Source organism: Girardinichthys multiradiatus, chromosome 20 (genome assembly GCF_021462225.1).
Source record: "Girardinichthys multiradiatus isolate DD_20200921_A chromosome 20, DD_fGirMul_XY1, whole genome shotgun sequence".
Taxonomy (NCBI): Eukaryota; Metazoa; Chordata; class Actinopteri; order Cyprinodontiformes; family Goodeidae; genus Girardinichthys; species Girardinichthys multiradiatus.
This window is the reverse complement of record NC_061812.1, coordinates 34,458,177-34,483,746: the sequence shown is the minus strand read 5'-3', so window position 1 is coordinate 34,483,746 and position 25,570 is coordinate 34,458,177. Positions and strand designations below refer to the sequence as shown.

At 39.2% G+C, this 25,570-nt stretch overlaps 1 protein-coding gene across 4 annotated transcripts in view; it reads right to left on the bottom strand.

Annotated features, from left to right (window-relative positions):
- The window catches only part of LOC124856168 (plexin-A1-like), a 271,437-nt gene that overhangs the window by 116,345 nt on the left and 129,522 nt on the right, over window positions 1-25,570 (bottom strand). For all 4 annotated transcript variants that reach the window (XM_047346402.1, XM_047346404.1, XM_047346403.1 and 1 more), the window contains exons 6-9: window positions 23,608-23,731; window positions 21,987-22,140; window positions 20,275-20,374; window positions 11,050-11,164 (exon numbers count right to left, since the gene is read on the bottom strand). In XM_047346402.1, the coding sequence (XP_047202358.1) occupies window positions 11,050-11,164; window positions 20,275-20,374; window positions 21,987-22,140; window positions 23,608-23,731 (493 nt within the window). The remainder of the gene's footprint in view (window positions 1-11,049; window positions 11,165-20,274; window positions 20,375-21,986; window positions 22,141-23,607; window positions 23,732-25,570) is intronic.

The window sequence follows — 25,570 nt, the reverse complement described above, 5'->3', positions numbered from 1 at the left end:
CTTGGGCTCCCCCCAGAGGAGCTGGAGGAGGTGTCTGGGGAGAGGGACGTCTGGGTGTCTCTGCTGAGTCTGCTGCCCCCGCGACCTGGTCCCGGATAAGCGGAAGACGACGAGTACGAGTGTTTTTAGGGTGTTACCATTCCATTAAAATCTAAGAAAATAAATTTTATAGCAGTTTCCAAGTAAATCTGTTGGGCTTCTTCTTGGCACTCAGACAACAAGTCTGAGAGCTACTCTGCTGGACAGGACACAGTTAAAAAAAAAAAAAAAAAATCATCTGCAAAGGTATGGCTGGTATCGCACTATTGTGCTGAGATAATTTGGCTTCCTGCGCCGTGTGTTTGCCTCTCTTTTGTGTAATATAGTCCCAAGCATATTGGATAATGTTGAATCAGCTGATTCAAAATGCTGCAGCAAGAGTTCTGTTGAAAATTAAAAAGATAGATCATATTTCTCCTAATTTAGCTTCCCTTCATTGGCTCCTGTTAAATCCAGAAGAGAATTTAAAATTCTCCTTCTCACATATGAAGCCCTTAATGATCTAGCTCCATCATACATCAGAGATCTGATTGTTCCATATGTTCCTAACAGAGCTCTTTGTTCTCAGACTGCAGGTTTACTGGTGGTTCCTAGAGTCTCTAGAAGTAGAATGGGGGGCAAATCCTTTAGTTATCGAGCTCCTCTCCTGTGGAACCAGCTCCCGGTTATGGTCCGTGAGGCTGACACCCTGTCTAATTTTTAGGCTAGGCTTAAAACTTTCCTTTTTGATAAAACTTATAGTTAGAGTGGCTTAGTTTATTCTGAGCTATCTTCCTTATTTTTTACCTCCAACTTCCTCCCTCCCTGTTGGATGGAGTAAGGGGTGGTCAGGTTTAGCCTAAACCGGCTCAGTTATGGATGAGGTGTAAACACACCCTCCATTTCTGCTACCTGTATGACCCCTTCTCTTTTCCAATGGTTATAATCAGTCTGACAGAGAGAGGTATCCCGATCCTTGTGGTTTTTAGTATAACAATGGCCATCAGTGGGCTCTAGATGGACAAACTTTATCAGTTTATTATTTTACTTAGAGCCCCTACATGTGGCCCATTCTGATGTGGCCAGGCTCTGGCACTCGGTGGTTTGGTCTGGCCTCCCTGGCAGCCCAGCTCCGTTCCGGACCCTTTGTGGGGTGCCTTGAGACGACATTGTTGTAAATAAGCGCAATATAAATAAATAAACCGAAACTGAAACTATCTGTAGTTATGCTGCTATAGGCTTAGGCTGCTGGAGGACATAATGACCACTTTCACCCTCTTCGCTACATTCTCACACTACTCTAAAATTTTGCTTTATTTGCTGTTATTTCAGTTTTTAATTTTATGTTCTCTCTCTTTTCTCTTCCTAGAAGTTACACCTGGCCTGACTCTGTGTCTACCTGTGACACCTTTCTGGAGAGGGGCATCGTACAAGCTTCTGCTAGCAACAACTTAATGCTCACCTTATACAGATGATCCACTTGGCCCTGTCTTTCAGTGTATAACCCTTTCTCTGTCCTAGATACAGCAATTGACTGATCTTTTACTGTAACTAATTATATGTGCTCTCTTTCAGACTCTATCCTTGAAAACTGGCTCAAAGTTTATGTGTTCTTTCTTTCTAGATGAAACGACTGAAGGAGCTACATTGACTAACATTTACTTTTCCTTCCCATAGAAAGCACTCCTGGATCAATGTTTCTGTGTTACTTTTGTGCCTCTGCTCTGTTCTCTCTAACCCCCAGTCGGTCGTGGCAGATGGCCACTCATACTGAGCCTGGTTCTGCTGGAGGTTTCTTCCTGTTAAAAGGGAGTTTTTCCTCTCCACTGTCGCTACATTCATGCTCAGTATGAGGGATTGCTGCAAAGTCAACGCCAGTGACTGTCCACTGTCTCTACATGCTCATCTGGGAGGAGGGAATGCTGCAAGTCACTGACTGGATGCAATCTGCTGGATTTCCTTAGATAGAAAAACGTTTTATCCAATTTGAATAAATAACTGAATCTGACTGCACTGTTCAATGGTTAGGATTAAGTGGAATGTATGTACCTGACTTTTGTGAAGTGCCTTGTGACAACATGTGTTGTGAATTGGCGCTATATAAATAAACTGAATTGAATTGAATTTTGGGCCTTTTTTCACAGATTCTCTTCTTGTTATCTTCCGTCTTCCTTAGTCACATTTAAAATAAACAAATCTTGTTTTGTGATAGGAAACTGTGAAACAAGGTGTCTGCTGAGCCATGTGCAATCATGTGACTTGTGAATCATGTAAATTGAGGATCTAAGATTTTGTGTTAATGATTTCTTGTAATCAACTTTTTGTAATTCCTGTTAGTCAATAAATCATTTTACCTTTAAACTTCACATTTGTATGTTGGTTGAGAAACATTTTGAAATGTCTCCTTACAATTAATGTACACAAATGCAGAGTAGGGCTATGGGGTAGGAAAATGAGGTGAAATACCACACAACATGAATACACTAGTAGAATTAAAAATGAGGAAATGTGTATGTTTCATTCAGTGTTAATATATACCAATAAACCATACAGGGCTAACATCCACAGCCCCTAATTTTTTGTTACACAGGTAGAAATGTAATTAATGTGTCAGATAAGTATTTGAAAACTTTTTTTTTTTCAAAATCAGCAACGTTTTCAGGATTGAAATGGTCCAAGAAGATAAAAGCTCCACACGTGCAAAATGAACCGAGGGTTAAATGTTTGGCGGTCACGGTCTAAATTAGATCTGTCTGGCAGAGAAGGCATGCAGATACTTTATCCTGTCGCCTCAACTTCCTCTTTACCTTCTTTCATTCTCTCTCTCTCTCACTTCCCATTTCTCCAACTTTAGAGCATTTGATAAAAGAAAATTGCATTACTCTGAATATAATCTGCAGCTGGTTGTGGGCTGACTTTTATTTGCCTCCCTGTCTTTGTTACTTTACATTTTTTCTCTCCTCTCTTTCTGTTTACATCTGCTCCTAATTAACACACTTTTGTCTGTCTTTAGTTTGTCTCTAGTATAATACTTTACTGGATAGAGTTTATTGTTTAGGCAAATTGAATGTGGGTTAATTCATCCTACCCCCAGTGATTTTCTTGTTTATTTGTGGTCTCTTTACGACACAGCCGGTTATTTTAAATATGGCACATGCAAGTAATGAGTGGAGACACGCATGTGGGTTTGTTACGAGATCATAGGGGCACTTTTAAAAGATGGAAATTTAATAGACTAATAAAAAATAAGGAAATGGGGATAAAGGATAAGTTGTGCGATGAAGGAAGCAAATGAAAAAAAGGCACACTCTGAAACAATTTGGTGACCAAATAAGACCATTTTCAGCTTGACTTGCCCTGACGATTTAGAAACCTGAAGATCCTTTTCAATGAACTCAAACTTAATCGCTACCAGGTTTTGGTAACAAAAGCACTCCTCAGTGTGGACACTGTTACTGAGCAGACAAGACTCCAAATGTGCTATTTTCAGTATCAGTATCCATGCAACCTCACTCTGCCATGGGACATGCTGGATTTGGACCTGGTGACAGCCTTTTGGACATCTCAGAATTTATGTAAGGCTTTAGAGAATCCACATGGACTGCTGTTTCTAGTTACCAATGCTAATCACCAATATAAAATGTTAAAGATTGTTTTTATACTTCTTTAATAATATTTTTATATTACAGTTCTAAAACAGAAATCAGAATCACCATTACCAGATCAAAGTTTTATAAAGTCAGATATCAGAAAACTGCAATAGAGTTTAGACCAGTGAATCCCTTAAAAAAAAAAAAAAGTAAAAAGAAAAATTACGGCAAAGAGAAAATAAACAAAACAAATAAAATAAAAGGTGAGAAGTGAATGAAGACAAACATCACCAGATACAGACAGCAAAAATAAAAAGGAGAAAAGAGAAAATAGGGAACAGTGGATTTTATTCAAGCATCCACCCACCCTTGCCTCCCCCTCACCCATATGCCCCCTGCAGCCCTGCACTGCTGGTTGTGCTTTGTCCTGATAAGAACCAGTGACAGTCACACATAAACACACACTGAAGGAGTACAGTCAAACACATACGTATGTATCCATGCTCAAAGAGAGGCCCCTCAAGCAGCCTTGGCCTGCAGTCTGTGAGACGTTATTTTTCTCCAAAGAATGTGTGTGTGTGTGTTCTGCTCAGTGTCTGAGTACCAGCCAGGGTAAACACAGTGTGCCAGAATGTCACGGTTCGGGGTCTTCACACCTCCGTCACAAATAACCCAGTCAACCATGGACTGTGTGCGTCTGTGTGCAAGTGAAAAGCAGTGAGAGACGGAAACACTGACCATGTGATTCTGTGACTGTTTTAAGAATGAGGAGGTAGACTGTATGCGATAAGTGTAATCGCATGGTTAACAGTGTGTGAGAGGAAGACAGCGCATGAGAAAATGAGCCAGTGCACTGCGACACTTTGTTCAGACCATAGTCTATGTGGAGCATCTCCTGTTAATGTTGTGTCAGGGGACAAAGTGTGGATGAATTTGTTGGAACAACTATAAAGATGCTTCAGATGCACTTTTATATGTACCAACTACCTGCAGTCAAGAGGTTCTTTATAAAAATATTTAAAGAATAACATTATTTTGTCAAAAATAGAAAAAGCAATGAATTTCATGCCACGAGTAACTATGTAACCTGAAGATGTAATAAACTTGGCATAATTGTTCAAACTCTCTAGCTCCTCTGAGTCTCCTCTGGTTGTCTGCCAAAAGCCTCAAGCCAAGGCATAATAAAGTTGTTAGATTCATTTCTATCTCAGCCTTTTTACTCTTCTAGTCAAAGAACAGAAGAACAAGTGATACAAATACTGCAAGAAACTGTTTTTGTTGACATAAAACATAGCTTAAAGATAACTCTTGAACCTTGTTTTGAATGTCTGCTAATCAGTGTCTTTAGTGGTTGAGTATTGTGCATGATTTGTTTGAAAAAGCTACACAACCTAGCACATACATCTGACCCAGTTTCGGTGTTCACAATGTGATGGACCCAGGAGTTTCAAAATGTACTTGGCCTCCAGTGGGCACCTCTAAACAAACTACAAATTTAACGTACAATTCTGTGAATCACATTTGCCCTTTTATAGATTTCTTTCATTTTCATTTCTTTTTCCAAAAAAGTCATGGGGATCATCAAAGTCTTTTTGGCAAACGTGAGACAGGCTTTTCACGTTCTAACCCCAAATCTCTCCCTGAGATGCCCTTTTTGACCAGTCTCTTTTGTATTATGAAATCATTCATGCTGACCTAAACTGAGGCAAGTGAAATCTGCAGTGGTCTGACATGCAACAGATTCTTTTTCTGACCTCCGAATGAGTCGTTGTGATTTAGGTAGGCTGGCCACAATTGGGAGGTCCCAAAACTTAAGAAATGGGTTTGTAACCCTTTTCAGATTGATGTAACAGACTAGCTGTTCTTGAATTTCTTTAAATCTGGGCAAATGTCAGCTTTGGAGACCTTTAGCCTACTTCATGTCGTTATCCAGGTTCGATTTAGGTGATTTCTTGATTTCATGTCTGGCAGTAATCAGGCATAGGGGCTGCCAGTGAGATTGAACTGCAATAATTGTATTTAATGTGAAATAATTCATGATTTAAGAAGAGAGGACATGTTATTTACTGAGCCAGGTGGGTTTGGGTAATGTTTTCCCCTAATAAATGAAATCTTTTAAAAACAGAATTTGGTATTTATTGTGGTTATCTATCTGTGTTTACTTATATTATCCAGACAATGTTCACTGTTGAAATTTAGAAATAATGGAGAAAAAACTGAAAAAGAACACCCTTTATAAATTTAACACTTATTAGTTAATTTCACATGAAGCATTATTTAAATGTAAAATAGAGCAATAGAGTGTGCGCGTGTTGAAGAAAATGGAAATGTAAAGGCTGTTCCACTTTTCATAAAGAACCAAAAGTGTTTGCTGTGTGTCCGGGCAAACTCTAATGATAACAACACAGAGGATAAAACAGTGAGTGTGCGAGGTGAGGGAGAGAAAACAACGAGGGTACTGCCTTCACTACAATTCTCAATCAAGTTATCCGGCGCCTTGATTGCTCGAGTGAGACTGAGCCTTGCTTTTCAGCAAAACAAACACGTAAGCATGTCTTAGGATAGCTGAGCCCAGTCAGGCTGAACTTTGCCTGGCACTCATCAAGGCTTTGGCTCAGATAAAACTCTAGGGTTGTAAAGAGGGAAAAAGTTGAGCAGGAGATGGCAATCAAGGAACAAAAACGGAAAGGAGGTAAAGACAAGGAAAGAAAAAAACAAAAGGAGAAAACAAATCATTCAACAAGTTGGAGCCCTGTATTGTCTTCCTTAAGTGTCCCTCCAGCTTTTTCGTTTTTATGATAAAGAAACTTTAATTCTTCTCTTTCAATTTTCCACCTCGTTGCTCGTTAATTCAAGAATTAGTTTGTTGTGCCATTTGTAGGCTTTGTTGATTCATGAATATTTGATTTGGAAATGTCACTCATTAAACATATTCTCCCTGCTTACAGTCAATCCATAACTTTATCAATGTTCGCCCCAGTCATAAGACAAAGTCTGTTTATGGAAACATGTACAAAACTTTTTAATATTATTAATGTTCTAGTGGCAGAGTGGGAGTGGGGTGAGGTTGGGGGTGCAAATCAGCAATACATAAACAATTTCAAAAAGCAAACATAAAAAATTATGAATTAAGGCTACAAAACAGCAACAAAAAAAAGAGTCTGGACGTGCTACTTTTTTATTTGAAATATTTACACTAAACTTATGTATTTTATCGTTGCGCTTGTAAACAAATGTGGGAAGAAAAGCAAAGCAGAAGAAGAACAAAGGCTGATCAAGTTGATATTAAAAAAAGAACATCTTACATTCATAATTCATCTGCTAGCTCTATTCTTTCATCTTTACTGTACTGTCTAGTCAATGCAACACAAGTCAGACCACAGAGTCATACGGGAGGAGCATCCTTAACCCTGAGTGAATGCTCGATCTGGCCTTTGATCACAGTCTGACAATGAGCCTTATCCCACCCAATCCACTGTTTTCATCTGCAGACAAGAGCAGTAAAGGTCTGAGTGAAATGTCTGCTATCAGGAGAGTTCATTTCACTGCCGTTTGTATTCAGGATAAAGCTGGAAAAAAGGATCATCTTAAGCCCAAATCAGATGTGTGCACATACAGGTGCATCTCAGTGAATTAGTTGATTTATTTCAGTAATTCAATTTAAAAGAAATACTTGCAATGAATAATTTCACATACAGTGATATATTTCAAGTATTTTTGTGTTAATTTTGATGATTACGGCTTATACCTAAAGCAGCACAATACATTGAATCAAAATTATCATTTCAATATCGGTGTCTGCAACGTTGCAATTACAAAGGACTGCTTGGATACAATTTTGCTACAAATTATGTTTCAAGTGTCAGACATTTACGATATTTATAATATAGTTGGTCAGTTAGATGGGGCAACTGTCTTTAACACAGTCACTTCATGGTTTTATTTATGTTTCTGAAGCAGTCGTGGCAGTTTAAAGTCCTCATAAATAAAGGTAGACTGGATTAAAATCCACAGTTAAATAATTCTTCAAAATTCTTCTTCAATATCTGGTTTAAACGCAATGGTCTCTCCAAGCTTGATTGGCCAACAAATTGCCTGAACTGAGCCTCATAGAGTATCTATGGAGTATTGTCAAGAACAAGATGAGAAACACCAGATCCAACAATGAAGATAAGCTGAAGGCTGATATTAAACCAACATGGGCTTCCTGAACCTCAGCAGAGCCACAGACTGATTACCTTCATGGCACACTGCATTGATGCAGTAATTCATAAAAAGAAGGACAGACAAAGTATTGAGAGCATATGCTGTACAGTACGTGGACATACTTATCAGTAGGCCCACATTTCTTTAATAAAAAACCCTGTTTTATTGGTCTAATGTGACATTTGTATTATCTAAGAAACTATATTTTGGGGTTTCATTAGCTGTAAGTCCTAATCACCAAAATTCACAGAATTAAACACTTCAAATACATCTATCTGTGTGTAATGAATCTATATAATCAGATAGTTTTACTTTGAATTGAACTAAATTAACTTTTCAATAATCTTCAGATTTTTGTGAGATGCACCTGAATGTAGACAACAGAAGGCTTCTTTTCTAAAGACAGCTAATAGAGGAAAAAAGTCACAAGGTGCTAAGAAACAAAGGCACATTTCTGTCCCATTTGTCCTTTCCTTCACAACACAAATGAAAAACAGAAGGGAATGCAGAGAGGAAGAAGAATGAGAAAAAGATGAGGTGACTGAGCATCAAAGTGGTGAAGGATGAGTTGGGGAGAGATGAGTCCTGCCCTGGAGAGCAGGAGGAGGAGGAAGAGGATAAGCCAAGTCTTCAGGAATAGCATTTCTGGTTGGGGCACTGAGGGCACAACTAATGGATGTGGCAGCTAAGAGAAGGATGATAAATGACTTGGTGCATACTTGCTTGTGTGTATGCAGGCTACTGTAAGATTGTTTATACTTCTCTGCAAGAAAGACACAAAGCATAGCAGGCGTGTGTGTGTGTGTGTGTGTGTGTGTGTGTGTGTGTGTGTGTGTGTGAGAGAGAGAGAGTGCACATGACTGGCTATTGGAGTATGTGGTGCAATGGTTTCTTGGGTAGATGAGGTGTCAGGACAGGTCTCTGCGTCCACATGCCACCATCAGCTGGTTGGTCTATTACTGCCTTCATCCTCCGCTTTAATCTCTTCATCATCCTCTCTATTCTCTTATCTCATCTCCATTGATGTGATGAATTTATTCTATTTTACTTTTCAAGGGGTGGCTATTTTAAAGAATCTAAAATAAAATGTTTAGAGTTATTTCACACTTTTTGTTTACTATATAATCTCACGTGTGTTCCTTCATAGTTTTGTTGCCTTTGGTAAGAATCTACAATGTAAATACTCATGAAAATAAAGTTAAATGAATAAGTGAGAAAGTGTATCTAATACTTTTGATCGCTAATGTATATTGGCATGTATTTTCTCCCTTTGGTCTCCTGTGGACTTCCGGTCACAAAGTTCCTACATATTTTTCATCTTACTCTTAGGGTGTATTCACACCAGGAAAGTCCTTTGGTCCACTTGTTGGTCCGAACCAAAAGCGAACTTTATTTTTTTCATTTGGTGCGGTTTGTTTTCACATTGTACTTTTTGCAAGTGAACTATTACTTGTAAACAAAGCCACGAGGGTGACGATCATTGTTCCCACTGGACAGAAATGACGCGGGCAGGACAGAGCACAGACCCGGAACTTGAGGAAAATAACTGTAGACATGCTACGTGCAGCACCTCTGTTCTGCATATTTGGGCCGTTATTACAGCTGCAATATTATTGTGAGAGTGAAGAGCAGCTCATTCAACACAGACTTTGAGACATTCCATTTATAATATTGGAACCCCGTCGGAGAATGCGTGCTGAACGCCGACGTTCTCTATGTGCCTTGACCCACAACAAGCCAGTAGCGTTGCTAAGCAACACACAGCTTATCAGGTATGATTACCTTACAACACATACCTTTGCTACCGGCTACGGTGGCTTTTTATGTCCAAAGAGACGTACGCTTTTTGTAGTTGGTTCGGATCGGGTCCGGTTTGTATTCAGACCATAAGCGAACCGCACCAGAGTCTGTTTGGAAGCGGACCGAGACCACCTCAAAAAGTGTGTCTCGGTCCGGTTGTTTGGTCCAGACCAGAGTTCGCTTGAGTGTATTCACACCTGCACAAAAGGTCCGGACCAAGGGGGGAAACGAACTCTGGTCCGTTTAAAGCGGACCAAAAGTGGCAAGTGTGAATACACCCTTAGTTCCTTTTTCCATACTCCACTGGACCTGGAAAATACTGAAATCATATTTTCCAGACAATGTAGGAACCCTGTGTTTATACCTGTGTTGCTGCTCTGGCCTCACCCGGTTAAGAAACAGCTTTCTCCTTAGTTCTTCCAAATGGGCACAAAAATCCAACAACTTCGACCCCATGAACCACGAAGCCTTGTCCCGTGTCTTGTTTTGTACTGGGCACATAGGCTGCGGTTTAGCAGGCTTGTGTTTAGGATTCAGCTACAGCTTTGGTTAATAGAAGAGATAAAGAAGAAGGCAACAAGTTATAAGTCTGACCCAATAATAAAGGCCAGTTATTCAGGCTGGGCAGACACGTGGCAGAGGGAAGGCTTTTATCTGCATGTAGATAACACAGAGAGCTGGACGAGAAACATAAAGAGTCAGGGATGAATTGTGTAACGCATGTGCAAGGCCTGAGACAGATAAAGCACGGGTATAAGCGTCCCTCACTGGGGAGTAATACTGATTCAAATCCTCAAGTCCATTTGGAAGATGTGAATTTAATAACATTGTTTGCCTCTGTTAAACTTTGCACCCGTCTCTGCTGAGGGTGTTGATAAAGAACAGCAACTTGAAAACCCTACGCAGGTCCGTGTCCAGCCCTGCATGTATTACAGCACTTGACAAATGCTTGCTATGCCTTACATGACGCCTGCCGTCACTGCCACTTGGCTCGATTAATATTAGCTTTTATGCTAATGCAGCATTTGGCTTTGTAGGAACAAGGCAGTATTTCCACAGAAAGTCATTCATCCCAGCCTGTTTATGGCCTTATGGGGCACGACAGAATTATTGCTGCACAGTACACAAGCTGTTGTCACTGTGCCAAAAGCCAATATTACACATACAGACAGCACACACGCAGCAGGATGATGGAAGAAAACCCCTGAGGCGAAAGGCACACAAGATGGAGGGGTATGTGGGCTAATGAATAATATCTGAGCTCATGTTGCTATATGCGTAAAACCTTACAGTAATGTCAATGTGGAATATTTATTTACGATAGAAATAAATGGTAAATTTATCAGTTATTCTTAAAAAGATGTACCAAAGAAAACAAATGGCTGCTGCTGGACTGACAGCCACACTGTCTGTAGCAATTCACCGGGAGTCTTACCTCAGAATTGTTGACACGTCCCTCCTGGAAAGAGCAATCGTAGGCGTTTTGGGTGCACATGTGGCGATACTTGCACCAGTGGCAGGGGAAGGAGCCATTCACACAGGAAAGGCAGCTGAAACAGAGATTAAAAGGAGACCATGGAGGAAGTTAGCAAAGTCAGCTGCTTTTTTGGACAACTCCTACCCCTTTCAAGTTAAATCTCATCAACATGATTTTGTAGTTTTCTTTTTGTTAAACAATATCTGTACATCTTTAAAACATATTGCAAGTGGAAAAAAGAAGAGATTTGATGAGTCTGGCAAAGAGGTTTTACAAGTAATGTTTATAAAACCTTAACTGTCAGCCTGGCATGGAGAGGTATCAAGGTATAGCAATGATTTAAACAGTTACAGTTTCAAAATGTTTGTAGAGTTTGAGGTTCTTTTAACAACATGTCACAGAAAGTACCAGAGTGACTAGAGCTAGATGGAGCATAGAGTAATGCACCACTCCAACCCACCCGTGGCTGAGGACCACCAGAGCCTTTTTTTTTTACCAAACAGAAAAACAAACTGTAATGGTGTAGAAACAAAATCTGTACATATTCTTTTTTCTAGAGTTTTTAAAGGCAAAAAGAAACACTAATTACGTATTAGAAAAAACAAAATATACATCTTCACATTTTTGTTTATAATAGTTTGAAAGAGTGGTATTACTTCTCAGGGTTATTTTACTGTGAGAATCTCATACCAACCCTTGCCTACCATTACCCCCTCTCCCAACTTAATATCTACTGAAAAGTCTTTTTACTTTCCTTGATTTCTACTTTTGTTCAACCTATGAAATGGTTCTGACCTGTTTACCTTTCATCCCCCATCCTTAGACCCTAAACCTGCCTTAACATCCCTCTCAATCATCACTCTCAGCTTGCTTGAACTTTCGTTTGCTTTCACTGTCTGTGCACTCATAGACCTCCCCAACCACCATTCAACTCTCTGCATACTGTTACTCTCTTGTTACATATATTTTATCCACTCAGTAGTGAAGCTTCCTATATATTTCACCATCTCCACGGCACTCTGTTCACATCACTTCCATTTACTTTGCGCTCCCCCCAGTCCCCGTTCTTTCTCTAAAGCTCTCTTTCATCCAAGGGGCTAAAAGCCCTCCACCGCTTTTAATTCGCCTGCTTTGGTTGAGGCGAGGTGCCGATAGACCGGCAGAAAGAGAAAGACGAGGGAAAGGAGAGAGGCGAAAAGGGAGGGAGACATCAAAAGCAGGTGGATTTCCCTGACAGAGGTGCATATGCCAGGTATTGTGGGAGAGAGGGGGGGATAGGTGGCTATCTTATGGGAGAGAGATGAAACATAAGCTTGGGTATCTGAGGATGATTATGAATCTATGTGTGCAGTCTCATATCTAAAGAAACCCCATGGAGGAGAGTCACAAAGGCTTATGTATGCAGTTTATCAAATAAGTGGAAATAAATTGTTAGCTTGCAGCATTCTCTAATAAACCATTACTTGTTAGCAAATAAAACAACTTCATGCTATTGCAAAACTTACTAAAGGGCAATTCACTCAATTCAGTTTTAGGGTTTCATATCTGTGCCTTATTTAGCAAGGGATTTGTGTCAGCATATGGTTTATTGGGCTAAAAATGAAATACTGCATTTAATAAAGCTAAGATGGTACGCAGATCGTTTTCTACTCCACCGTATCAGCCAAGTGTAAATTTGTGGTGATCTGTCTGGGGTGAAAATACTCCTGACAAGCTCTGGAGTGTGTTTTAACCCTGTGTAAAATGCCAGCTTTCCTTTTCCTTATCCGCATGAAAAATGAGGGCTTTAACTCTTGAGCTCTGAGATGGAGCCCACGTATGAATCCATCAAACCCTGACGTGGATTCATTTGGATCAATTAGGGCCGCTCGTTTGTTAGGTGCACACTTTAGGTAATCATTTCCAGCCCAGAAACCCCCTCCTTTTGAACAAGATCAGAGGCTGGAGCTTAATTCAATCCCACTGCCGCTTTAATTGACCAATTTAGCATTGTGCTGACAGAGGCTGTCCATTTAGAATAAAAGATGTGCAGCTAAAGAAATAACAGGCCTCTTAATACCACACAAGAGCAAAGAGGAGATTTGTCAACGTTGCCAACAAATGAAGGGAAAGCGATTAGGCTATGCTGGGTTAGCATCCAGTGCTCAGACTTAAAGAGCAGAGCTGGGATTTGAGTCCAGTGTTTTGTCCTGAAAGAACAGATGAGAAACAGCAGATGGCTGGACAATACAGAACAAATGAGAACATTAACAGGAATGTACTGAGAACCCATGGAAATCAGACTCCATGGTCTTTCCTGATAAAGCAAAATTTGTCCTGGTGCATGTTTTCCACTGTTGCCAACTTCTCAGTCAGAGAAATAGATACTGGCTGACCTAAAGATTGTTGAATGATGTCAGCGTCTAATTTGCCCAATTGACTATTTGCAGGTGATTGAAATGGACTAACAGCCACACAAACAAAACCAAGAGTGAGAGACTCAAAGGAGAGTTTGTGGTAAAACATTTTTTGCATACAATTTAAATTAGCATAGACAAAAAAAAGACAACAGAAATGCATTGATTTTACTGTGGTGATTTAGCTAAATAGGTCAATTTACCACAATGAACCTGGTTCGGCTAAATGAGGCTGTTTTGGCATTATCAGGGGCTTAGATATGCAAGACAAAGGCAGTTTAACGTTTACATCCAACAATGACTGCCAGCGGTGGCTTCAAACCTGTACCATTTATCAGCAGTCTGGATGAGGAGGGCATGAATGTCTCCTGGCCTTACTGCAGTTGGGAGGACTGTACCACCTGGTAGTGCTTTGGGACAGGAAGGGATCCATGGCAGTGATTGCTGCTTGTAAGAACAATATTTTCTTTCATGTCAAGGTCTCCAAGAGGCTCCAGTAACAATAGAAAAAGCCAGTAGACTTGTCACTAGTTTGAAAAATAGTTACTGGAGGGGTCAAAAAACTGTTGAAATATAGCAACAGGGTAGCTAAATCGGCAGCGCTGGCGCTATCTAGTTTTAACCCAAACCTGGAATAAAGTATTATATACCCAGGTTGCAATCAAATTATAATCAAGATTAATTTGGGAAAATGAAAAAAAAACTGGATACTTAGCTTTATGGAAAATACAAGAATCTTTTTTCATCTTGTTCTCATGCACCCATATCTATCTATCTATCTATCTATCTATCTATCTATCTATCTATCTATCTATCTATCTATCTATCTATCTATCTATCTATCTATCTATCTATCTATCTATCTATCTATCTATCTATCTATCTATCTATCTATCTATCTATCTATCTATCTATCTATCTATCTATCTATCTATTTTTTGCAAGTTGTTTAATACAAGATGCTTTACATAGGTTAAAAACATAACGCATTCGAAATCATCAAACTAGGTGAGCAAGCGCATAAAACAATTGGCAAAATTAGAAATACCTAAAGTAGAAAAACGTCACTCAGCAGATTATTTATTATTTGCCAATACTGATACAAAAAAAATGAGAATAAAATTACACAAAAAATAACAATGATCAACTTATCTAAAAGGCAAAATGAATAGATAATTTTTATTGTCTCATTTTTGTATGGTCATGATGCCAACTCTCCGTCTTTATCTAACTTCCAAAAGTTAAAAACAACCCCAAAGTGGCAAATTTGTTTTAAATTAATTTTTTACTTAACATTTCTTTGTAAATTTTTCTTTATACAATTTCTCTAATGTTACCACTTAGAAGCCTGGAACATGTCACAGTAAAACAAATTTTTTTTTAATCATAAAATGTTTTGTATAGAATCTACATTCAGAATCTAACAGAACCAAAAAAAGACGAATCCTGGTTTTGGCTGCAGGTGTGGGTGACTGCTGCCAGAGGACTCTGGAGGTGCTGCTTAGAGATGAGAGAGAGGCAGATGGCAACAGCAGCTACTCATTGAGAGGGGTAAGTAGGATTCATGTGATAAGTCAGAATCTCCAATATTACCAGAAAAAAATTACTAGATTTATTGGAAGTTGCTTTTTTGAAACGTTGCCAAGAATAGAAACAAAGTCACTAAGTTGGCAACACTGCTCTAGAGCAGCGTGTGTCGTTACACCCTATAAAACAAATGAACAACAGCTAAGTTAGCTGGGCTCATTGTGATGCTTGTTGGCATTTGTTCAAACAGAACAATCACAAACCTGAATGTCAAAGAGCTTGGCTCGGGATCAGTGTTCTTCAAAATACACTTCAACACCACCTTAACACAGCAGGTAACTCCAATCAAACAGCGAACAGTACAATGTATAGTTAGCGGCCCACGTCAGTCATTACATTTGTCGCATTACCTTGATAATAACCATTTTTTCCGACTTGTTAGTGTAGCAGTGACTTTGAAATAATGAGAAAAATATCAGCAGGTAACTGCCTGTGTTTCTTTTTACTTTTACAAGCATGAACTTTGAAATAAAAGAAGATTTTATTATGCGTCCAATCCAAAGCCAGCGGCAGCAACCCCCTACAGCTCACTCTTCAATAGCAGGGCTCCCTGTCACGAGCTGTTGTTGGATCTTAAACTCTCTATTACAGCCTGGATACACCCTCGTCAGAAAAAGCCCACCCAGCGTCATTGGAGGGTGTTTGATTCTCTTTATCAAGGGCAGGTTCCATTTTTCAGACCCCCCCAGCATCACCTTATTGCTCCTTCATGTCCTTTACTGTTGTCTGCAGCCAGTTTGAGGCTTTGAACAGCTGGAGACATGCTCCCTGTATGCCCACGCTCATAATGTTAATTTGAGCCTTTCATATTCTGATGCTAATCGAGATACGCTAGCAGTGTTTCTTCAAGGCCAAACACAATAGACTGATTCCCTGCTCGCGTCTCTGCTTGGTCAGTTGGGGGGCTAAACACAAACTGTCCTCCTAGTGAGGCACGTTTGATTCTCCTGCTCTCGGGAAAAATTACTTATTTATTGGCTACTCTTTATTTCAAAGGCAAGGTGTTGAATTATTTAACTCTCCTAAGGTATTGTCTATCAATATCATTGTTGGATTTAACATTTGACAAGGATAAAAAAAAAAATAGGACCTAATATTCTTGGACAAAAAGGTATTACTGCATGGATGAGTTGAGCTTGGAAGAATATTAATAATTGTTAAGCTTTTTTCAGCTCATCTGTTGAAATAACTTTCTACCAAAAGGGCTGATCTTTAAATAGAGTTCTTCTAGCGGCATGCTAAATCACACAAAATCAGAAATGATCCAATCTCTGTCCAAATTAATCTGACCACAGAGTAGAGAGGTGCTTCATATGACCCCATGCATACACATAACCTTCAAATCATTTTCAGACTGTCTTTATTAAACATGTGGATGTAGAATAAAAAAAAAAGAAACCATATGGAAATATTTAATTAAGCGGTAATCATGGCCGTGGGTGATTTTCTATTTTAATCTCAGCAACCCTTAACTTTAAAACTCTAGGGATTCTAATTAAATTCGTACAAAAATGCAAATTTATGGCATTTGTTTTTTATGGCAACAGGGCCACAACGTAATCTTTTAAGTAAATAAGGAGGAGGGCCATGTGCTTTTGGGAGGAACCAGGGATTGTGCCTGAGAAAAATACTTTCATCCATTTGTAGCAGTATGTAACTTAAAACATGGATGATATGTAGGCAATGGCTGCTTTCCTCTGTCAAGGTATGCCAAAGCTTTAAAAACCTAAAATTTTCAAAAGCGTGAAATATTGCAAACCTTTATTTCTTGGCTTGAAATATTGCTTACATGGCTTACAGATAAAGAAAACCAAAAATCCAGGGTCTCAGGGAATTAGAATATTACATAAGATTGAAAAAAGTTACTGCATTAATGCAGTGTGGCATGGAGGCAATCAGCCTGTGGCTATAATGAGGTTCAATGGAAGCCCAGGTTGCTTTAATAGCAATCCCAATAAGAACAAATGCAAAGCAATGATGATTATAACTGTAATAAGCCTATGTGCACCAATTATGACTGTAAAACATTAAAATATATAACTATAATAATTTGCATTTTACATAATTTAAAAACAGTAGGAACAACTGTCCCTTTTCTGGGCAAATAATAGCAATTAGATGGTGTTATGCCTTTATGTCTAAACGTTTTGAGTTAATATCCTGATATAATCACTTAAGGTTATTATATTGTGAGAATATGCCTGATTAAACATCCTGATGTACTTTCAGGTAAAAATATTGTTTTGAAGGAAGTCTTTCTCCTTTAGATGGTAAAGGTCTTCAGTATTTTGAGTATAATTGCTTTAAGTGTAACTTTAGCTCTGTCAGGAACAAGGGAGCGTTCTAAAAACAAAGCGGTGCATGTGGCCACGCGGCTATTATGCCAATGACATTACCAGTCTGATCTCATCAGACTCACACTTCTGGCGTGGCAGTCTCTGCATGTACGCAGGACAGAGTGCCAGCTCCAAATGGGGTTCTTATCTCCGCATCTCACTTCACCATCAGAGTTACTGGAGAAGACGCAACATGGCCTGTCTGTAACTTCATTAAATACGTCCATTACATCACTCAGAGGTTGTTTTAGATGAGCGCAGAGAGATTTTATCAGAGTTCATTGGGGGAATATCCTCTCATGGGCAACTCTCTTTACTGCATTGCACATTCTACATTTCTTTATTGTTAATGTGAATTTAAGGCACTCTGGGAAAACATGCAGTGCAATTTGATTTTTTCATGTGCTTTGTATTCTTACAATTTTGGGGTTTCCATCAGACATGAGAGGTATTCTAGATCGTTTTAAAGAAGGTATTCAAGAGGTAGAGCAAACACAATGAGGTCCTCATGGGAATATAATTTAATGATGATCTGACACCGTAAACCACCACACCCTTAACCAGCTGAGCTAATCATCTTTCTGAGAAAAAGGATTTGTCTGCAAGAGCAGGGAAGTGGGACGACTGGGTTAAAGGTCACAATAACAGATTAGGTGTCTAAGATATCCACATAGTCGGTTTGTGCTAAGTGACACAGTGGGGAAAGGCGTGGCTGTGCATGCATGTGTCTATGCCGTTGTGTGTTTTTGGACAATCCTCGGAGGAGGCTCATCCAGCATCCAGAGGGAAGCCGGAGCAGAGCCCTGCCTGCACCCTAGGGGCCTCTGAGCCATCTGCTGCCCTAAGGCTAATACCCCAGCAGACGTTTCTGCCTGCCCTGGATCTGCCACAGATTGACAGGAGGTATGGTATCGTGTGGTGTGGGGTCGAGGAACTGGAAGATTCTTTTACCATGGTGGGGAGAGCATGGTCGTCTCAAAGCTAAAGCAGGGGTGTGGCTGTGCGGGTGGTGGATTTTCAGCAGAAGATGGACTTAAAAGGCATGGTATTTAGGGTATGGAAGCCAGGAATGTTTACTTGAAGAAGAGACTTTATTCATAAGAACTGAGCATTGCAGCAATGTTTGTTTTTGATGTTTTTATAGGTGCAAGACCGCAAATTCATATGCTCAAAAAGCCAAATCTATTTTTTTTAAAGTGAAACGAGGTCAGAGTCAGTTACTGGGAGCAATCACAACAGACCACAGTGTAATGAAGAAATCCTTGATAAATCATTAGTGTGTTGTGGGTTATGATAAAACGCATTTAGTTTCCATCTTGAAAACCAAATGTCTCATGTACGGCACATTTGATTTTTCACTTTGACTGTAACACTAGCCTCCAGTGGAGGTTGGAAGGGTGTGTGTATATGTGTGTGTGTGTGTGTGTGTGTGTGTGTAAGTGTATATGCATGTGTCTCATAAAGTGTGACACGAGAAAGCTTATGGGGAGACTGGAGAAAAAAAAACATCTCACAGAAGAACAGGAAGAAAAAAGCCAAATAAAGCCAGTTTTTCACATAACCACTAACTTCAATATGTTTTACCTAATAGAGAAACAAAGCATTATATAATTGTGATGTGGAGGGAAGCTAATACATGGCTTTCAATTTTTATTTTTACAACTGAAAATGTGTAAATATGTATATAACCCTGCTTACTCAGATATCCCAACTTAAATTAATTTAGGGTTCCTCCAAAATTGAAACTTGTCCAGACTCTTTCCTTTTTGCTCCTCTAAGAATATGAAATACTAAAACCCACTGCAGATTTTTTTAGTACAGTTTTGGCTTAATTACTGCTTTTATTATGTGGTTATTTCAGCACATGGCATGTTATGAGGTCTATAAACTCCAGTTAAAGATTATTCTTAACGATCATTATTACTAAATTCATTGACTGTTATTATCAATAATTGATTAAACATGATTAATTGTTTCGGCCCTACTGCAGATGTATGAAAAATAATTCTACAGAGGACAATGGAAGAAAGGAGGACCAAAGGAGAGAAAGAAAGAGAACATGAGGTAGGATGAAAGGCTTGAAGGACAAAAGAAAGGATGGGGGATATAGAAAGAAGGGAGGATGGAAGGTAGGGAGAAGGGACACAAGTTAAGAAATATAGAAAGAAAGACATATAGAGGTAAGAAACCAGGGAAGGACACAATGCTGTATACAAAACAGGAAAGAAAAAAGGAAAGAGGGAAGAAAAGCAAGGCAGGGAAAACTAAGTATACAAAGACAGAAGAGCAAAGCTTAGACAACAGGACTGAATAAAGTCTGGAAATACAAATCTTTTTACACACTCGTATTTGCTTTTTCTATGCTTCTCGAGACTGCATAGGAACACTGCTCACGGCAGCCAACTTAATTAGTAAATTAAGTCCTGTGTGTAATTTAATTGTTTTGTGAGGCCTCGGTGGTTTGTTGCTGTTTGCCACGAGTCATGTAGGAAACACAGCGAATCTGGGAGAAAGGTATTCCTGTCAGATGAGACCAAAACTGAACAACTGGGTGAAGACCCCAAAAAGAACGCTCAGCTGTAACTGCAGTGAAACGTGGTTCTACAAATATTGACTCATTGGGGCTGAACACAAATACATCAATCAATGTTCAGATTTTTATTTAGAACGCAATGTTGAAAACCAAGCGTCTTCCCTTCCACTTCAAAATAATGAACTAAACTGTGTTAGGCTCTCTCATAAAATCTAACTGTAACAAGGAAACATGTGAATAAAAAGTTTAAACTGTATGAATATTTTTTTTCTATGAGAAAAAAAAAGCTTCAATCAATATTTGTTAAAATTATTTAAACATTCTCACTTACGATTGGTGGACGCTGCAGTTGTAGAAGACAAAGTCTACACTGGCAAACTTTTTGCCCGTCTCCTTGGACTTGAGGTAGAGCTTCACCACCCGCTTGTCACCTGCATGGCATTTGAAAGCAAATAGATTAGACTCCATTCACCCTTGTTTGATACCTCTTTCAAGTTCTTCTAAGCGATTTAACTTTAATTAATAAACCGTCACACAATCATCTAAGATTAAACCCAAAAATAGGTTGGTGCATCTTTTAATACAACCTCAGCACTGATCCAGCACAACACATTTTAATTTCTGACTGTTTGACCTTGAAACATTAGACACACACACACAGTAATGTAGCAACACACTTCACATTTCTCCACTGTGGGGTGACTTTAAAAATAGCAGCTCCTATCAGCATTCGGAAACCAGCAATGATGAGTACTCATAAAAGGACATAATGGGCTAAACAACTTCTCGGTTGTCTCTTTAAAAAAATCACAAAGAACACAGTCGGACATGTTTTCAGTGCTTTGAATATGAATACGTTGCAAGATTAAACTTCTCTTGGTGTGACAAACCTGGATATGAAACCAGGGCATAATTTCTGTGAAAGAAAGAAATATATAAATATGAGGATATTTTTATCTGTGATGGTAAACCACAAACAAAGTTGCTGCTTTGAAAAGAATTTACTAAGAGAAGTGGTCATTAAGACACAGAGAAAGCCAAACTGAAACAGATGTAAGGAATTCAAAGGCGCATCTATTTTCAGTACATGAATGTGGAATGTTGAGCTCTTCTGTGAGGAAGGGACAGCATTTCTTTTTTGTAACAAGGACTTCAAATGAAGAAATGAAAATCAAATCAGCTGTAAAAACTGTTCAGGTGAATTCACAGCTCTCCACTCCTTTAGATGAAAATCACAATAAAATCCGTTATGAGAAGATGCATCAGCAGAGAAGCACACAAATCGGCTGGTGACAGAAATTGGCCCGCATCAGTGATCAGCTGGTTGGAAATTGACTAATCTGATGTTTCTACAGTGAACACACCCTGCCCAAGAACTACAGTGACACTATTTGGTGTAGAAGTTACTGAAGAAAGAACACTCAAAGTTGGCTATTTTCTTTTTAGAAGCAACCTGCATTTTCTTTGACATGCAGAGACATGTCTGAGGTTCATTCACGCTGAGAGAGAGTAACACTTTGTACAGATAAAAGAAAGGCTGAACCTATAACAAAAGTTGTTTTATCCTTATGAAGATGATAGACATGGAAATGTTGGCAGCCTTTTGGTAATGTCAGAATTAAGCTAAGATGAGGATCTACATTCTGTGGGAAATAAATACAGGTTCTGCTATTTTAGTAACACTAGCCTGACTAACTGCACCAATGGTTAATATAATCTGCCTGTGCTGTGTTCCTAATATAAAGATTTAGTAACTGTTCACTACACAAAGGCTCAAATAAATATTCTGAATCCTGTTCTTACAACGTCTTATTGTGGAGCTCTAAAAAAAAAAAATATCAAAAGAATCTGATCGTTGCATCTTAACATTTTAGCCTGAATACACAGCATAGGATGCCAGTGAAAGACGAAAGGACAAACGCACCAACATACTGATATCATCGAGACATTTCTACATGTCTACATATCCACGACCACACCCTGGCTACCCCAGTGACCTCATTACCCCATGACTTCACACTCATCGACTTTTCAAGTCCTGACCTTTGTTCTTAGTGATGGGGGCGATGTCCCTCGCTGAAGGAGACAAGCAAAAGATGTGTCCACCCTGAATTCGTCCCTCTGTCTCCACGTAGTCCTCAAAGGAGCAGTTAACCCCCGCTGACAAATCGGGCACATTACGAGCCTGAAGGACCAGCTATGGAGAGAGCACGAGCGAGACGATCGGCACAAGATCAATGGAAGGACATGGTGTAACATGGATTGTTATAAGATATGACATGAGGGTTAATGGGAGTTGTTGAGAAGGGGAGTGAGGCCTGGGTGTGGGTATGCACGACAGGAACAGGAACAGAAGAACAGGGGCTCATGTGAATGGATGTGTGCGCAGATATCAATGGCTGTAGCAGATACTGGGAGGTTAATGTGTGCGTGTTAATGTGCAGACTGAAAGTGATGGAAAGTAATGAGTCAAACCTACATGGTTCCATTAAGGAGACTTTGACAGAATGGGAGCTCTTAAAGACAGACACAGTATTTGTAATGTTTTGATTAATAGAGACAGTGAAAAGTCAGGAACTTATCTAGTGAGTCATAAACTTGTTCCCTGTTCGATGTTTTGGACCAACAGAGACAGGAGTCATTAAGTAAATAAAATAATGTAATAGCTACAAATATTCTGAGACAAACATGAAGTGCTTTTATTATGAAGTGCATTTAAAATGATTTTGTTAACAGCTGGTACACTCCATATTGTAATTTTCTATACAGTGCACTAGATTGCATTGGAGGCTTCTTTTACTCCTTTTAAGTCTAAATATTTTCCAGAATATAACAAAACTATGAATTAAATGTTCATTTAGATCCTTAGGTCCAAGTCTAAACAGGAAACATGTTCTGATGTATGTTATGAATTAAAAAATATGGAGTGAGATGCAATATAGTCGAATCTTTGAATGAATGTTACAGGAGGTGTCTTTATTTTGTGATAAAATGACATTTCAGAGGTAAAGTCATTCTTAGGAGACTGAGTATAGCTCATTATGGACCTACAGCTAACATAAACAGATTGTTATGAGCTACTAAAAGCTCACAATCCATGAACATCCCTGGCTAAAATAAAATAAAAATAAAATGCAAATGTCAGGGACATACAGTTTGTCTATGAGACTCGAGTGCCAGACCTTGCGTCCAGCTGAAGTCTCGAGTCTTTAGAGCAGGAGTCCAAGTTGTGTCTTGAGTCTTTGTTTTTGCTATCAAGTTTAAATCAAGTCTAAACCTCAGACGTGTCCTCATCTCTGGTTGCTGGTTCCTTTTCTTCTCATGTCAGTCTTGATAGTGTGCAGCTTTCTGCTCAGCTAAGGGAACCGCTTGGTGCATCATTTTAAACGAATTTCCACCTTAGCAGTGCTGATCATAACGTCTAACTTGTTTAAACAAAAAAAAAAGAATGGATCATCTACAAATCATAAAGGAAATTGAATTGAAAGTTGCCTTAATGTGATTCACCATCTTGTTTGTTAACCCAAAACTGGAGTGGGAACAAATTACTCTACTGACAGCCAATATATGTATAAGTATAATGTTCCTTCTGTCATTTTTCTTTTAGCTTGATGGTTAAAACATAAGCAGAGCTGGAATATGAGCCAAGAGCATGCATACATACCTGAACTTCAGACATGGTGACAGATATATTTCTTGGCTGAACCGTAAGCTCCACACACTGTCTTTGGTCAGAGGCGAACCTCTGAGGCTCTGCTGCTCGTTCACAACGGTCCTTACGAGAACATCTGGGAAGCAGAAAGGAAAAACAGAAAGGTAAATATATGGAGGATGATAGAGAACAATGAGGAGGGAAGAACAAATGAGAGGTTTGAGGAGGAGAAAGAGGATATGACAAACTGTTAAATAAAAATCATATTAATATGATAAACACGTGCAGCCATGACTGTCACAGAAAGTGAAATAATTAAATATAAGCCGGCTAATAGCTTCCTCTAACCATTAGTGTCGGACTTTACATCATTGCCTTATTTCTTGTGTAATCTGTGCAAAAACTGCTAAGGTGCAAAAATAACTAGTCCCTCCTGAAATCGTTTTACTTTGCAGGTCCAGGTCCATCTAAATCAAACTTCTCTGGAGACCTACAGGCAATCACCAACATTTCTTTTGGACCCATAAAATGCAATTCCAGCCTGCCCCACATCAACAGCGCTCCACCTCCGCCCACTTTATTACAAACCAACTGATCGTGCTAAAAATCAGCATATACCTCGGCTTTTTGTGGCCATCTTGCTATTAGCTATTCATAATGCATTTACTTCACCTATGCACTAACGACAATTGGTCCCAGTGGTGAGAAGAAAGTGCTGATGTGGTGCTCTGCAAGGCCTTAACAACATGACAGAAGCAGAAAAATGCTAACTGCCTGCTCCGTACAGCAGCTCCTGACGTTCCCTCATTTAGTTAGCTTTCACCCACGCTTGGAGGGAAAACGCTGTCGCCAACCGCTCCCCAGGGAATTAGTGACTGACACACTTGCACGCACACACACGCACTAAGGTGGCACAGAGCAGTACAAAGGTATGGACAGGTTTCTCATTATGAACCTCCTTTCCTTTTACTGCTCATGTGAGAGTGGCTATGTAACTGAACTAAATGAAGTCTGCTCTTTTGTCTGGAAACACCAGCAACTGTGAGCCAATGTCTTAATTTGCCTTCAATTCCACCGCTGATTGAGAACACTGTGGCTCTTAATAACATGTGACTGAAAACACCAGAGGCCTAAAACCAAAGCTTAGAAATCATTTCCCTTTTAATATGTTGTTGTCTTATGAAGCTTGGACACATTTGGGAACATTAAGGTGGAAAATGAACGAGCTGACTTCAGGACACAAGGTTAACGTGAGCTCATATGGAAGCTAATAACTAGTTGAAGTACGCGATGACTGAATGGAGAAATGGAGGAACTCAGGTGGTGTGTGCGCCTTGAGGGAAGGCAGGGTGCTGATATGTGCTGTAAGTTTAATTAATGAGATGAGAGTTGATTTCATGGCAAGCGTTTGAGGCTCCCCAAATAAGGTTTAACAGCATGTAACCAGTCTCCCTCCCCTGGGTACACACACACAAACCACAAACACACTCACTTACGTCTCACCTACTTTTTTTCTTTTTTACATTTTGTCACGTTTAGCTCACAAAACTTAGTATATTTTATTAAAATTTTAAGTGATGGACAAACACAAATATATGCATAACTGTAAACTTTAAGGAAAATCATACTGGGCAGATTTATAAATGAAAATATCAAAATCGTGGTGAGCATTTGTATTTAATTCCCCTTTAATCTGATCCCACTACAAAATAAAATCTAGCAGATGCATCTCTCTCGCTCTCTTTCTCTACTCCATACGGCAGCTGTATTAGCAATGAAGGCAGTTCTATAAAGTATTACCTCAGGAGGCTAAATACCAATGCTTTAAACCCATTCCATCTTGCAACAGGCCTTTTATTAATACATGTTTCTTAAACAAAGAGGTTACCACCCCTCCACAACTATGCAAAGTTACATAAAATCATAGTTAAATACAGGTCCTTCTAAAAAAATTAGCATATTGTGATAAAGTTCA